Source organism: Corvus hawaiiensis, chromosome 28 (genome assembly GCF_020740725.1).
Source record: "Corvus hawaiiensis isolate bCorHaw1 chromosome 28, bCorHaw1.pri.cur, whole genome shotgun sequence".
Classification (NCBI taxonomy): Eukaryota; Metazoa; Chordata; class Aves; order Passeriformes; family Corvidae; genus Corvus; species Corvus hawaiiensis.
Window position 1 is genome coordinate 4,789,243 of NC_063240.1, and position 15,165 is coordinate 4,804,407.

The following is a 15,165-nucleotide window of genomic DNA, read 5'->3' on the forward strand; positions in this document are numbered from 1 at the left end:
CTCCAAAAAGAAGACAGACTTCTGGCTCACTTTCAAATTAGGTTTTTAATTAAATAAATAACGGCGAGGGGTCTTCAAGGCAGTGTCACTTCACAGTGTAGGGCTGGGGGGCAAGGGAGAAAAGAGTCCAGCATCGGGAGCGGCTCAAAGTGAATGTGCTTTGTAAGAAGGAAAAAGAAAACCCCAACAAAAAAAAACAAAGAACCAAACCTTCTCCCCCAGTGACTCCCCCTCCCTGTCCCAGCCTTTTTCACCCCTCTCCCTCAAAGTTATGTTGAAAAAGCGCCGCACTCATGTTGAAAGACCCCATGCAAATCTGTAAACAACACTGAAGGACATAAAGAGATTTCTGCCTCAGCCAGCTCCCCTCTCCTTTCACTAGGGCTTGAAATAAACCAAAAGAAAAAATGGTTTCAGGAAAACTAAGAATGTTCTCAGCCAATGGAGGAGATGCCAAGGCCTGGCCCTCCCTGGGAGGGCTGCCTGTGCTCTCACCCTGCCTCCTCCCTTCAGCCAAGGAGCTTCCTGGGAATCACAGCCTGGGCAGTTCCACCATGGAGTGGGCACTCGTGTTTGCTTTCTGTTCCCAGCAGCTGGGAGCAGCTGCAGGGGGAGGCCTCTGCCCACCACATCTGGCTGACAAAGCCACACCAGGTGAAGGCAGCTGCAGGTGCCTGGGGCTCAGCATCTCCCAGCAGAGTGCTGGGGACTGAAGCAAACCCCTGTTAAAGCACACAAACCAGCTCTGGGGCTTAGGAGATGAGACAAGGTCTAATCCTGACATCCCATGGGGCTGTTCGATGCTGTCTCCGTGCTCCTGCTGCAGGGCTGAGCACAACTTCCCAGGGCCAGGTAAAAGGAGGATGCAGGCTCTTTGGTTTAGGTACCTGCCAGATCCACTGGCAGCAGAGCCAAGTGCACAACGACAGCCCCAAGGCCCCTACCAAAACAAGCAAAAACCCTCAACCCAAGCCCCTTCCCAACTGCAGAACACAGCTGTAGGAAAGGACTGTCTGTACCAGAACCTTGCCCAGCAGGGGAATGGAGAGCATTACCTGCATGGAAAAAGGGGAATGAGAACACGTTGAGCCAGTGGCCAATCCCAGACCTGGAACACACCTGGGAAGTGAAGCAGCTTTGGACTCCAGCACACCCAAGGACAGGCCCCCGTGGCTCTGCACAGCACCTGGCACCTCCCTGGACAGGGCAGAAAAGACACACCTCCCTCTCAAAACAGCCTGTTTTGTGACACAGGGAGGGGCAGGGATGCCCAGGGATGGTGTGGAGCAGGAATGCCCAGGGATACTGTGCTCCCCTGCCTGGGACTGTGCTATCCCAGGCATCCTAGGAGCTAAGCAACCTCCTCCCTCTGCTGACAAATTGTTGGAACAAACTGGGAAGTTAAGAGATGTTTTCACCTGCATTTTATCCACTCGCATAGCGGCTCAGTGAAGATCAGGTCATCCTCTGCCAGCAGCAGAAGCAGCAGCGCCACAGCTCTGGGCCAGCATCACTCTGTGGGTCTAGAAACTCCTGTTACTCCCCACAGAAGTTCTCCCTGGCCCAGCACTGCATGGGAAGGTGAGAAGGACTCGAGTGCACACGACGCTGCTGCACCACGCAGCATTCCTTTCCAAGACCCGACGCTTCTGCCCAAGGGCTGGGCCAGGCCACGTCCCACCTGCAGCTGGTGGAGAGTCGGGAACACCTGGCTGCTGGAGGTGGCAGCAGCTGTGTGCCCGCCTGTTATGACCCATGGCTGATGGGAGAAGGACGGGGTGAGCGGCTCCTACTGCAACACGCTGCCCATGGGAGAAGGGCCAAGACTCGTCAGCCTCCTTTGGCATCGCCGTGCCCGTCTCTGCAGGAAACTGCCCTGCAGCCCTCCCAAGCTCTCGGACCCCCAGACTGCACCCTCACCATGACGGTGATACATCCCTCTTCTCAAAGCACCTCTGCCCTCAGACTGTCCCGCTGGGGCCAAGGGACACGTCCCCTGTCCCGAGGCAGGGACTCTCTGAGCAGACTGGCATCACCTGGGGTGACACATGGTCAGCGTAGGAGGGGGGTGATGGACCTCCCCACTCAGGAAAGCCAGCCACCACTTTGCACGATTGTGTCAGGATACACTGGAGCAGAAAGGTGTTTGGTTTCACTGTAGCCTTGGATCAAGGAGGATGGAAAGACAGATTCCGACCAACAGCTCCAAACTGTCCCTACAGGACAGCGGAAGTTCCAGAATTTCACTCAGTCAGGTCAAAGTCCTTGCTGGGTCTGTGACAAATTTGTGACTGGAGACTCTCACTGTGACAGAGGCTCTGACCGAGCCACAGGTGCTGGGCAAGCCTGATGAGCAGTCAGAAAAGTATTTACATCTCCGATGCCAATGAGACCGAAATCTGTGACCGATAAGGACACTTGCGCAGGGGCCACCACTGCCTCACGGTCTCTGTCCGAATCCACAGGGCCAGCAATTAAAGGCAACCCCTCGTTAATGTCTGCAGGGAGAGTGAAGTCCATGGTTATTGTCTCACCAGAGTTCTGCAACGACTCCTGCTTCTCTGCCAGTCCTGGTCCCGCGGGCGGCAAAGCGAAGAGCTCCGGCTCAGAGGGGGTGACAGCGTGGCGTGGGCAGGGCGCAGGGACAGCGCCCGAGGACGTCTCCTCCGTGGGGTCAAAGGAGCAGTTTGTCTCTGAGGGAGTGCTGCACTCGTAGCCCTGCCCCGACTCGCTGATGCTGCCCAGGCTGCAGGCCGTGCTCTCCACACTCAGGGGCTCTGCTCAGGTGGGCACAGCCAGGGGGGAAGAGAGAGGGGGACACAGCAAGGGACAGAAAGCCACAGTGAGTCCACAATGCCCAAACACCCAGGTCAGTCCCACCTAGTCCCAACAGCGTTTGTTTGACGGCACAAGTGTTTCTTTATTACAGCAACCAAGATCCCCGCCAGCGCGTACCGAGGAAAGGCAAGATGCCGACAGCAGATGGGAGGCCATCAGTGTTTCTATGGAAATTAAAGGAAACCTCCCAGGCACACTGCAAGATAAGCCAAACCCTAAATCCTATCCCCTTGTGCCAACAACTCCTGAGAGCTGCCCGCACAAAGCCTTCATCTGCAGTAGGACAGTGAGGGAATGGACCCATGCTGGGCTCCCTGCGAATCTTCTCACAGCCAGCTCTGTGTGAAAGCAGCTTGCACCTGATTTCTGGGGCCTTAACCCAGCCTCTGGAGGAGCTGCCTGCGTCAGTGCTTTGGAAGCAGCTCACTCAGGTGCCCAGCGCATAATCCTTTTGTTTTGGGAATGACCTAGGCCACCCCTCCAAGCCCAACACAGGAACAACCCTTTTATAGTCACCTCTGATCAATGCAGAGACAGACAAGACTCTTCTGCTCACACCAAAACCCCACAGCAGACGGACAAAAAGGAATTACCTGTGCTCTCAATTGCTATCTGATCTTGACCAAAGTGAGCATCCAGGCAGCCAGCTGCAGAGGGAATTGGTGGGGAGCTCCGAGAACGATTCGTGTTTTCCACTTCAACCCCATCCAGGTCATTGTCGGTGAAATCCCTGTGGAGAGAGATAAAGAGCATTGCCACTACCTGCTAAGCAGAGAGATGCAGGCAGGAGAAAAGGTGACTGGGATTAAAACCCATCAACAAATAAAGCAATGGGACTGTAGAGACATCACCAGAATGAATGTCCACCCCTCCTTGCTCTGCAGAGCCTGGTTTAGACTCTGCCCTGAGGAGGTGACCTCAGGTAATACAGTGTGGCCGAGACCAGCCCATGATAAACCCAAATGGGCTCTCCAGCTTCCTAAAGAGCTCTGCCCCCAGTTCTGTGAGCCCCAACCCATTCCAAAGGGAAATAAATACATGGTCAAATGCCCAGGGAACACCCAGCTTCATGGAATGACTGCGGTGGGTCCTTAGTGTGCCAGCAAAGAGCAAGTGACAGAACACATTTTCCCACCCTGGGAAGATTTAAGATTTCAGGTATTTTCCTGTCTTGCATCAGAAGTTAAAAAAAAAAAAAAATCAAAATCTAAGCCTTCATCTGATGTTTTTAATTGATTCAGTTTCAATATTTCATTCTGACCTATTAAGAGATTTCCGTTTCAACCTTTTTGAAAGGGTGTATTTTGAAAAGTACCTTCTGTAATTAGCATACATTTCAAAGGGAAGAATTTGCCTCATAAGGAAATTAATTCAGGTTCCAAACCACCAAAAATAAGTGCATTTTTGAATTTAAAAAGCTCCGTTCCCAAAACCTCATCAAACTGAGTTCTTTCACCAAAATCAGCTCTGAATCCCTGTCCCCAGTGTTTTGTGGATGCGTTTGTCTGAAACAAAAACTATTTTCAACACACAGAAAAGGACAAGAAAGCCCACATCCAAGCAAACAGTTCTTTTATCTTCCCTCCCCACGCCAACTTTGTGTTTGTGCTCTGAGAACACCCCGTGCATCCCTCCATCCTCCCACTCGAGAAACCTTCTGGAGAAGAAAGCGCAGTCTGTTAAGCGGAGGTGCTTTGCAGCAGGAATCTTCACTGGGAGGTTAATATTACTAATTTTAGTGTGAGAATATTCCACGCACGTGGCTCCAGGGTGGAGGACGTACTTCTTCCTTCCTAGACGAGTCTGCTGAGTGAAGTAGTCATAGCGCTCTGATTTTTTCCACATGTAGTAATACTCCACGCACTCGCCCACCGACCGGGTGCGGACCTGAGGAGAAACACCCCAGTCAGGACAGCCACCCCCATCCAGGTGCATCTCCTGGAGCAAGGAGCTATTTTCCCATTTAACCAGCACAGAAAATTAAAGTGCATTACAGTGATTTACATGGCTATGGACACATTGCTGCAGAACAGAAGCACGTACTGAGGTTTCCGAGGTGGCCAGAGAAAGAACTCCCCACAGCACACAGCTGTTGTCACAGACCCGTGTGGGTCACACACACTCGTGCAGGACTTTCCTGCGCTTCCAGCAGCAGCACACTTAGCAGAGAGAGCAAACCTGCATCCATTGTCACTGGCCAGCGTCAACATGCCTACAATTAACCAGTGGTAGAACTGGACTCTCTGGTTCTGCCAACTCCCAGCACAGCAGCATGTCCCGGGGCCCAGCTCTCCCTACAACAGCACCTGCCATTCTAGAGGACCCCAGGGGACTTTACGAAACATCCACATGCTCAACTCACTCATTCACAGAAGTACTGCAAGGGCTGAGAGTTTGGAAAGAACTTTTGAGACTCCAGAAAGGGCTAATCAGTAATTAACTGACATCACTCATGCAGGTCAGTGGTGTTTGTGACTTCTCCCACCTGGAAAATAAGGCAGAGCAGGGCAGTGAACAGCCCATCACCTGCTGGCATGAGTCAACACAAAGCCTGGGATTGGAACTCGGCCATCCTGAACTCCCTGCGTCAGCCGAGGCCCAAAGCACATCTCTGGTGCCCAGTCACTGCCTCCTTCCCCTGCTCCTGACCTGGGGGGAGCAGCCTTACCTTGTTTGCTTGGATAAGGTGAAAGTTTTTCCCATGGACTCTAAAGCCATGTTCAAAATTTCTACATTCTTCCTCGCTCCAGGCACAAAGCTCATCTGTAGCAGAAAGAAAGAGGAGTTGGAGGAGATGTGCAGAATCTTGAAAGAGTTCCATGTGCCCTGATGAACCGAAATAAGGGGAGTCCTCACCTCTGATAACCTTCACGTTGAACCGTAACCTCCGCAGTGCCTCTTCTGCATTGAAGTTGCATTTCACCAGCTCATACAAAGCCTGGGAAACAGAAGGAAATCACTCACAGCACGTACCTGAGCAACACACCACAAACCAGCCTGCTCGTGACTCACGTTTGTCTCGTAAAACTTCTATTTCCCAGGAGCCAACTTGCTGCTAATCCCAGTTTGACCACCAGCAGAGATTATCCCCCTTTTTAAGGGACTGGATTACAAACCCTGGGACTGGACAAATGTGGTTCCACCAGAATCTAACCTGGCTAGATCGGAGGAATACACAGCTGCTCTGAAATGGTTGATCTGCTGACTTTTCCAGTCTTCCCAACAGAGAGGGTGACCGCAGCTGGGCACACACCCTCACTTATCCATGAGGATCACTGGAGTTTGACCTCATTCTGACCTCTGCAAGGAACGTGGCACTGTTGGGCCAGCACCACCTGGGTCTGTGTGGGCTGCAGGAGTCCCTAAGCTCACCTGCTCATTGTCCTTGACCACCTCTCCCTCTGGCAGGCTGCTGCTGGACAGCTCGTCCCACTGCCGCTTCACAGCGCGGTACAGGAACTCTTCCACCTCCCTCTCAGGGAGGATGTTCGGGTCCCAAAGCAGCTGATCTTCATTCTCATAGGCTAACAGAAAAAGCACTGAAATAAGATAATCAAACAGAGAATTCTGCTGCTTTTTGAGAAGTGGTCTGCATGGACATGCATGGGCAAGACAGAGGAAGGAGGAAATCTTTGCTTGGTACTCCAACCCGGCAGTAGAGATGACAACCATCTCTCAAGGCACTGCATTTTCCCTCCTGATTTTGGAGGCAGATAAGCTCTTTATATCTCTTTTAGGGCCCTTGGCACAAGCTCAGCTTGTTTCCATTGTTTCAGAAAGGTTGGCTGACAAAGTTTTTGTCATCACATTCTCAAAGATTACCGCTTTGATTAATTAATCCTGGCAACTAAAGACCCTTTTAGCTTTCTTGTCCAGAAGCTCAACAAGCTGGCACTCATACTGCACTCATTATTGGACACAATCTGCAAATCAAGGCACCTCTGTCTACTCTGCAGACATCCCAAAATCAGAAACAGATAATCTCCAGGGAGCACTGAATGCCACTAACTCACTACTTAAGGAAGATGTCAGAGAGAATAAATCAGAGCATCCCCAGATGGGTATTCCTTCTCTTTGGCTAGAGCTGAGACCCCCTCCTGCAAACCTGTCACACCAACCCAGTTCTCCCTGAGCTTCACCAGTTCTGTACCTGTGTTCCCAGCCCGATTAAATCAGGCTCATGTAAGTCAGTACATCTGGATGTCACTGAAAGCTGCCAAGCCTCCTGGAGACACAGAGCAGGACTGGTGATCCAGAGCTCATCAAATCCCCCTGCCAGCAGCCCTACACCCAAACTAGGCACAAAGAAGAGGCTGCCTTACCTTTTTGCCTGTGCCTGTTTAAGCGGAGGATGGGAACAGTGGCCTGGTACTGAGGTCCAACCATGATCTCCTGAAATCCCACGACAGAGAGGTGAGAAGATTGAAATGGGAAATGCTCCACGCAGGCTGTACTTCATGATTTAGGGACTACACCACTACAAGGCTGATTTATTTACTGGTAGCCCCCTCTGTCACTACTATTTCTAGTGAACCCTGACTATTTGAAGAAGATTTACTACGAACCAGATGATGCTGTGGGGACCCTCAGCATTTATACAGTTTTAATGTAAAAGATCTATGGCAAAAAGCTAAGGCTGGAGATAAAGCAATGCAGAGGTTTCTCCTGCAGCCTTCACAGCCAGGATGAATTTGGAAGCCTGCTCCTCTCTTTAGAAAGATGGTTCCCCCTCAGTAAATCCTGCTGCATTTCACCTTTGTAGGGTTGAAGATTTAATTTACCAAGGCACAACAGACTTCCCGTATCTGAAGCAGAAGATAATTTCGAGATTGTATTAAAAACACCTCTTGTAACCCACATCTGCCACTGCCACCCACAAAATGCAAGGCATCAAGAAGCCAGCTGGGGAGATATCATAGTGCTTTGGTGTCATGCTTTCAACTCAGGAGTCCCCCTTCCCAGTGCAGTCAGGTCATTTACCTTCTTACACTCATTGGATGGGATGGAATCCACCTCTGAATCCTCTGCCATGGAGGAAGCACATGGAGATGAACATGGCTCTTTGTCTTCATCAGCAAGGAAGTTGTTTGCTTTGTGGGAAAGGAAAAGATCTGTAGTTATGAATTTTTTTTTATTATTCCTTTATGCTCCCTCTTCTTCCCTTCATTTTCTGTCCTAAGGTCCCTTACAGCATGGTCTACAAGGGACAGCTTACCTGTATTTTAATTTTCTCACTTGAAATAACAGAATTTGCACACTTGCCACATGGATGGCCAACCTGGGGAGCTCAGCCTCCTTAATTTTACAAGACAGCAGGAGCAATAACATCACTTCATGCAGAGTCCCTGTCACGTGCTTCAGCTTCCCACATATTTCAGTATTTAGGAACTGCCACAATACATCTCTCCACTACTACTACTGAATTTATTCACTTGTAGCGATGTCAGATGAGGTACTTATCTTTCAGACTTGCAATTACAGCAGGCAGCAAAACAATTCCCACTTTCTCAGTATTCTGAGCTACAGCTCAAGACAATTCTTCCCTCATCCCACTGCTCATCAACGCTCTGTCCTGTCCTACCCAAAGCCCGGTAATGCCTCTGCCACGCAGACAGTCCCCAGGAGGAAAAGTGGAAAATTTGATGTCAGGAGACTGACAAAATTAAGAAAGCCATTCTCACCCTCCCCTGCACATCATATGTAAAAGTGAACAGCAACTACTTAGGAACTAGTGACACATACAGCCAGGCTGGTTTGGGAATAAGTCCGATGCATCGTGGGACGTGACGGATGGAGTCAGATCGTCAGCTGAAGATTGTGTCTCCTCCTCTTCTTCCCCTGAAAGCAAATCCTTCGCTATTTGTTCCTTTTAACAACAACAAGAAAGTGAAAAATATTTTTAAATTAAAAAAAATATATGAGGGGGAGTGAGGCCTAGAGTAAAAGCATTTCTGGTCAACAGCGGCCGCATCCACAGATCTCTTCACCCTCCCACAGCTTGTCCAAAGACAGATTCTCTCTCTCACACTCCCACCACACCCAGACTATTTTCCCTAGAAGCACTTTAACAAGTGTCATGAGTGGCTTCCTATGGAAGCCAGAGAGTATGAGCAAGCGGCCCTTTCTGTAGAGCTCCACTCACAGCAAGTAACTCAAAGATCCTGAAAGAGGAAAACCCCAACTCCCAACCCCCCAAAACCCCCCACTTTCTACAGAATTTTGCTAGAACAGGAGGAGCCCCGGCTTCAGCTGGGAAGATACAAACTTTCCCTGGCTCTTCACACACCCCCATCGATGTGCAAATACTTGTAACCAAAGTTCCATGCAGAGTTTTTACATTTTGAAACAGATCTCCTTTCTCCCTTCTCCTCTGAACACTTCACACTCATGTTTCTGCACCTGGTGTTCCTCACTGGGACACCAGAGCTAGGCAGGTACCTTCCCTTGGCATCGATCAAACCCCTCTGAAACGGGGGTAACCTCGACAGCCTGTGCAGACACCCAGGCAGAGAGCTGCTCTCACCTTATCCAGAGTCATATCAGGGAGGTTGGGAGTGATGTCATTGCTCTCACTGTCCTGCTCCGAGATGGGATCAGATGCCTCATAGCCATACAGTGCGAGCAGCTCCTCAAATGGCATTTCACTGCTCTGAGCAAGAGGAGGACAAAGCTGCATCAGGAAGAGAACAACCACAAGAGCACCACACCAGCTGCAGGAACATGGACAGGCAGAGGCAGTCAGGGCAGCTCTGCTCCTCTGGGGGCTCTGAGCAGCCTCAGGTGACACTGTTGGGACCCACTGTATCCTGTCCCTCTCAAAGGTATGGAAAAGCCAGGAACTTTCAGCCCAAAGCAATATAGTCTAGGGCATTATTAAAATACATTTATCTTTTGTTCTAGATTTCAAACAGGTGAAAAATGCCAGAAAGCACTACTGTATTTAAGTAGAGGAAGGGGAGGAACAAATCCCTGTATCAGTCTAGTGCCTGGCCTGAAGAGACACTCTCTGTCACCAAGAGCAGTTTGTGTTCCACTGAGGTCTCTGTGGGACCACCCACAGCAGCACCACGTTGGCTCATCTTTGTGAAACACTGGCCATCACCCCCAAAAGCTGGTGATTCTTCAGCAAGGAGAGCCAAGATCATCTGCCAGAGGGGCTACTTGGCAGAGGAAGGCTCCAAAATTCACTGCTGTCATCTGTTCTCAAAACCATTCCTTCCAATCCAAATGCAAACTTGACTCATCGTTGGGTGACCTGAACCCAGCTCAAGTCAGGGCTTCACACAGCACACAAGCAACTCCAGCAGGTAATTTCACTTCCCCTCCCCTGCTGCCTTTACCTGAGAGGCACTGAAACTCTTCTCCAGCTCTTCTAAAGATTTCTGCTTCTCCTGAGTATCATCTTCCTCCCTTTCTTCCCTCACACCGTAGTTCTGGGAAAGGATCTCTGCCAGGTTCAGTCGATGATCAGCTGAGCCCATTGACACAACTGCAGGGATCAGAAGAAGTTGGATACTAGCACCACCACGGATCAAATCCTGAGATGCAACAAAGCCAGGGATGATCCCTTCTTGTGTGTGTGCAGACATGATAAACCAGAGGAAGAGATTAGGCAGAACAGAGAGGGACAGGGAACACAACTGGCAGCAGTCACTTCATCAGCACAAACCCCAGTTCTATCCACATTCAAGTCCCATAACTGACTGGAAGCTGAATCTGAAGGTTGTCTGAGTATTTGTGTGTCTCTCCTCACTGGATCCGCTGATGTCACAACTGTGTGAACACACTGCAGCCTTTCCTTCACCTGGGGGCATTTTTAGGGTAATCACCCCTTACTCAAGAATGTGCAAATGGACACCTGTAGGAGCTTTGGCATCTTTAAGCCTTTCCTCCTCTGTCAAACAGCATGGGAATCAACCAACAGGCTCAGGAGATGTTGCAACGAGAAGGGAAGTGATCACATTAACTTTGTGTCCTCTGGGAACTAGACCAAGAAACAGAGGGATCTGAGCCTTGAGGTACCTGCTGCGCTTTGAAGGGCGGGCTCTCCAGGACATAGGCCACGGGCTGGGTATGCGACCACCCTCGGGCTCTGCCGGCCAACAGAGGCCTTCAGGAAAAGAGAAGAACATGGCTGAGACAGCTCTCCTTAAAAACAGGACATCCCTCCACCCACTTCACCCCACCACCAAATGCAACTCATTTAAGTTCAAAGCAAAAGTTACCCAAATGCCCACAGGGCAGTGTTAGGAACCGTGCTGTTGAGAAGAGTTCATCGGGTGTATTGAGCAGTTTTTCCTGGCCTCCTCGCCTTCCCCTCAGCCCATGTGTTTCCATTCCATCTATTTTACCTCCAGCACTCTACTCACTACTTATCCCCCCACCAGTTTAAGACCTCAGACCTTCATGATTTACATGTTCACTTAAAAGAAGGACCTGGACCTTCAGCTGTTATTCTAAACACACATATCGCATCCAAGCGCAGCATTTTTAGGGGTTGACCCTTCAGGGAGCAGCCAGCCACAACACCCTGGCTTCTCCCTGATGCCCCACTGCACTCAGGAGCTCAGGGGCATGAGCAGAGAAACAGCTGAGCAGGCAGAGAAGGAGTCTGGTAGGACCACAAATGGCACAGGCAAGGTGGGAGAGGCTGAGCCAGGCAGAGCCTGAGAACAGGCACCTGCAGGGTGGCATTTGGTGCTCGGTCACAAGTTCAGGCAGCAGCATGGGCTGAAGAAAATAACCCAGACAGAACATCTGCTGCTCCTCCGGCTGCTGTGCATGGAAATGCTGTTCATCAAGTTTAGCCTAGGCAGGGAGCAAACAGGTAAACAATCAAAGCTTTTGGGTGACTGAGAGCACCTGACTGCAGAAGAAAATCCCAGTGTCAGTCCCCCAGTCCCCAGTGACATCTCTGTAGGATCCTCAGCCAGCAACAATCTCAGCTGTGCACCATCACTCCTCACTTATTCAGTGGGAGTTGGAACATTTACAGTGTTTCCAGTATGGGCCTCTTACAACTTATTTAAGAAAACACAGTATAGCTTCACATCAAAATCTATCCTCTAACAACAAAGCAAAGTATTCACCAAAAAAAGGCCACCACAGAGTGTGGGTTCTGAGTTAGTGCCTTCAACTATCAACACAGAGACTGGAAATTCCAGAACAATGAAGAAGATGCCTCCAGCCCACCATCCCCCAAGATAAGCCCCACTGAGACCACTCTGGCTCCAGACAGAGCCCTACAACTGTGCACACAAAAAGAGAAGGGAGAAGTGACAGGATGATGAAAGGAGAAGGGGACAGAGTCCATTTTGAGGATGGTCATACCAGGAAATGGCTCTGTAAGTCGGGAAAGTGTCAATGTGCCTCTGTTGGGTTTTGCTGGAATGTGACCAAGTACAAAACCCTCTTGGATAAATCCTTCCAAGCAAACAACCGTGGTTTCATGGAAAGGGTGTGGTCTACCCATACTCCCTCCGGGTCCTGGACAATCTGCAGAACTCACTTGGCTCAGACAATGATGTGTAGATCAATGGCTCCTCCTTGCCTGGGGATCAATAAGGCCTCTGAAAACAAAGGCTGAAGCTGTTGACATGGATGGGCTGGCTTGAAAAGGTGTCAAGAATACTTCAGGAGCCATGAGATCTCCTATTAATAACCAGGTGCCGAAAGTAAGAGGATTGGCCACTACAACAGGGTGACAATTCCATAACTAATCAGGAGTTTAATTATCCGAAGCAGTAACGGAGCACCAGAGCAAGTGGGAATGCTGGAGTCACCATGGAATAACCAGCACTCTGTGCTAGGGCTGAGGAAACAAGAAACAGGTGATAGACAAAGCAAATGGCCCACTCCCTGCATAAATTTAAACACAGGTGTAACGGAGCAATCCCTCAGATTATTTACAAATCCAGAAGACCACAGAAACAAGAGTCAAAGGAACAGGAGAGAAAGGCAAGTCTGGCTTGGAAACGTAACTGATGACAGAATATTGCTGACTGCACTGATTGCCAGAGCCACAGGATGTGGAGCTACTTGGTCTGAAGGTGAGGTAGGTGCAGCCTGACACTTCAAATCCAAACACCACACAGGAGGCAGAAATGCAAGAGCATGGCACGCACCAGCAACACAGAGAACAGCTGTGGGCCAGGGTGTCACTGCTCTTCCTGCTGCTGACGGATTCCATCACCATCAAAGGTAGCAGTGGGGAACTCCAGTTACTCTCACAGTGCACTGTGATGTTGGAAACTGGCTCCTATGCCCATGAGGCATTTAATCTTGGGGGGCAAAAAGGGAGATTAAATTCCTTTGATCTCACTTTACCATCCCCAGTGCCACTTTCCTCCTGCTAGTTTCTGCTGCTCAGGCTTAAGAGTAACTTTCCTCTCAGAAGTTACACAGAGGTTGGTCAACTACGCACTCTCATGTTTGTATTTCTGGATGACTCCTGCACTCCCTCCTTAGGTGTGGACTCAAGGATTTGAGCAAATGGAATGAAGCTCAGCCATCATTTAGGAAACAAGGGCAAAGGCAGAGTCTGAGCTTTCTGCCCTGACAAAGGCGTTTCTCACTGTGAGGCCAGCTGTGTCTCCCCTGAGAAAACCCTCCAGACTGAAACCACTCTTGCAAAAAAGTGAGGGGAAAAAAAAAGAAATTTCCCTTTCCAGTGTTACTCTTTATTAACTAACATAGATTCCTGAGCCAGTCTAACACATATTTCAGATTCAGCGAGAAGCATTCCTGCTTCCTCTGCCTTGTCCACACTCCTTGGCCATGGGGCCATTTTCCACAAACTCCAGCTGTAGCCAGAGGGAAGCAGCACAGATGGAAACAGATTTGTCCTGCAAGTTATGCCTCTGAAAGATCGAAGAATGAGCAGATGACACAACACAAAGACCACCTTCTGCACTGCTCAGGAAGATCAGGGCCCCATCACACCTGTGCAGTGTCACAGCAGAGGTGCTCCACAGCCAAACCTCACCCAAGAGACAATGACAGTTCCTGGATGTCCCCTGGACAGACCTCTCTGAGCCACAGCAGTGCAGGGTGCCAAGGCAGCACTCTGGCCCAACAATGTGCCCAAACAACACTTTGGCACAAACGAATCCAGCTTTGGTGCTCCACCAAAGGCTGAACCGTGGTGGATGGGCCAACAGGCCAGGCAGTGCCTTCCTCATGCAGAACAGTGAAATACCCTGGAAGCGAAGCCCTGCCCTTGGACAGATGCTGTCACAGCCAACAGGGATCCAAGATCTTGCCACAGAGTACCTCAAAGTCTTCCCAGCACCCTTGTTCCATGTTGTGGTCACCATGAGGATCATGCCATAGAAATGAAGCGTGCATGTGTCACAACAACCATTACAACAGGTCAAGGATATTTGAGGGACATGGCAAGACTTGATGGGCAAAGGCATCACCAACTCAAAGTGTGATGGAGCGACAGCAGAAATGTTTCAGCACAAGACACCAAGGCAAACACGACTTGGCAATTGGAGAGGCAGTGAGGAGTCCCCACCCAGCCCTCTTTACCTTCTGGCCCCTAGGCAAGGTGCTGAGAACCATCCTGGCCACCCTAACCAACCGTTCCCACCACCTTCCCCAGCCCTCTGCCATTCCCAGGATCCTGACCTCCGTGCTCTCCCACTGCTCAGGCCGTCTCTCACCTGAGAGCCTCTGCGAGCCCCTTCCAACAGTTCCACACCCCTGACCCCGGCTCCAGCGACTCCACACCGCTGTCGGGCTCTGCCGGGCCATAGCCCCGGGGCTCCCAGTCCGCTCCACCCCGCGCCTTTGCACCCGCCCTCTGCACCCCGCGGTCCCGCAGCCCCCGGCCCGAAGCCCCTTCTCGCGCCTCTCCGGGCCCCTCTGCCGCTGCTCCAGGCCGCGGGGTCCCCTCGCCGGCGCTGCCCGCCCGGCTCTCCCGCCAGCTCCCGCCCAGGCGCCCCTTCCCCCGCCCGCCCCCGCCGGCGGCCCCTGCCCGCCCCCGCCCCTCGGCCCGCTGCCGCCCAGGGCCTCGGCGTCCCTCAGCCCGAGGGCCCCCGCCCCGGCGGCCCGCGCCGCCCCATCACCCGGCTGCCGCAGGACGCCGGCCCCGGGCGGCCCGGGGCAGCCGCGGCTCGGGGGTCCCGGTGTCCCCGCCCGGCCGGGAGCGGCTCCAGGCCCGGCGCGACCCCGGCGGCGGCTCCGCGCTCACCTCCGCCATGGCCGAGCGCGAGCGGCAGGGGGCGCGGGCCCCGGATGCGGCAGCGGTCGCTGATTGGCTGCGGCGTGCGGGGGCGGGGCCTGGGCCGGGCTGCCTGAGGGGCCGCGGTTCGGGTCCCGGAG

General features: G+C 51.6%; 1 protein-coding gene across 10 annotated transcripts; it reads right to left on the reverse strand.

Moving 5' to 3' along the window:
- Positions 1-26: 26 nt before the first annotated feature.
- Positions 27-15,079, reverse strand: MIER2 (MIER family member 2). 10 transcript variants are annotated; one of them, XR_007200225.1, is made up of 14 exons: positions 15,035-15,079; positions 10,861-10,948; positions 10,179-10,327; positions 9,362-9,487; positions 8,581-8,704; positions 7,819-7,928; positions 7,161-7,230; positions 6,211-6,377; positions 5,695-5,776; positions 5,507-5,601; positions 4,493-4,725; positions 3,432-3,568; positions 1,419-2,777; positions 27-1,197 (listed from the first exon to the last, which is right to left on the reverse strand). XR_007200225.1 is itself a non-coding variant. In XM_048288200.1 (13 exons), exons 1-13 carry the CDS (start codon positions 15,041-15,043, stop codon positions 2,302-2,304), a joined length of 1,746 nt encoding a protein of 581 aa, XP_048144157.1. In that variant the 5' UTR covers positions 15,044-15,079; the 3' UTR covers positions 27-2,301. The 10 variants fall into 10 exon arrangements, 9 of the variants coding, with proteins under 9 accessions (XP_048144157.1, XP_048144153.1, XP_048144158.1 ...); XM_048288200.1 differs by having other exon boundaries at positions 27-2,777; positions 4,598-4,725; positions 6,211-6,362; XM_048288196.1 differs by having other exon boundaries at positions 27-2,777; positions 6,211-6,362.
- Between the last annotated feature and the right edge of the window lie 86 nt (positions 15,080-15,165).

Bases quoted from the DNA above. Each gene is read 5' to 3' on its own strand.
- MIER2 (XM_048288193.1), bottom strand. The intron at 8,705-9,361 runs GTGAGAGCAGCT...TGTTGTTAAAAG, and splicing joins CTGATATGACTCTGGATAAG to GAACAAATAGCGAAGGATTT. The intron at 5,602-5,694 runs GTGAGGACTCCC...TTTCTGCTACAG, and splicing joins CAACGTGAAGGTTATCAGAG to ATGAGCTTTGTGCCTGGAGC.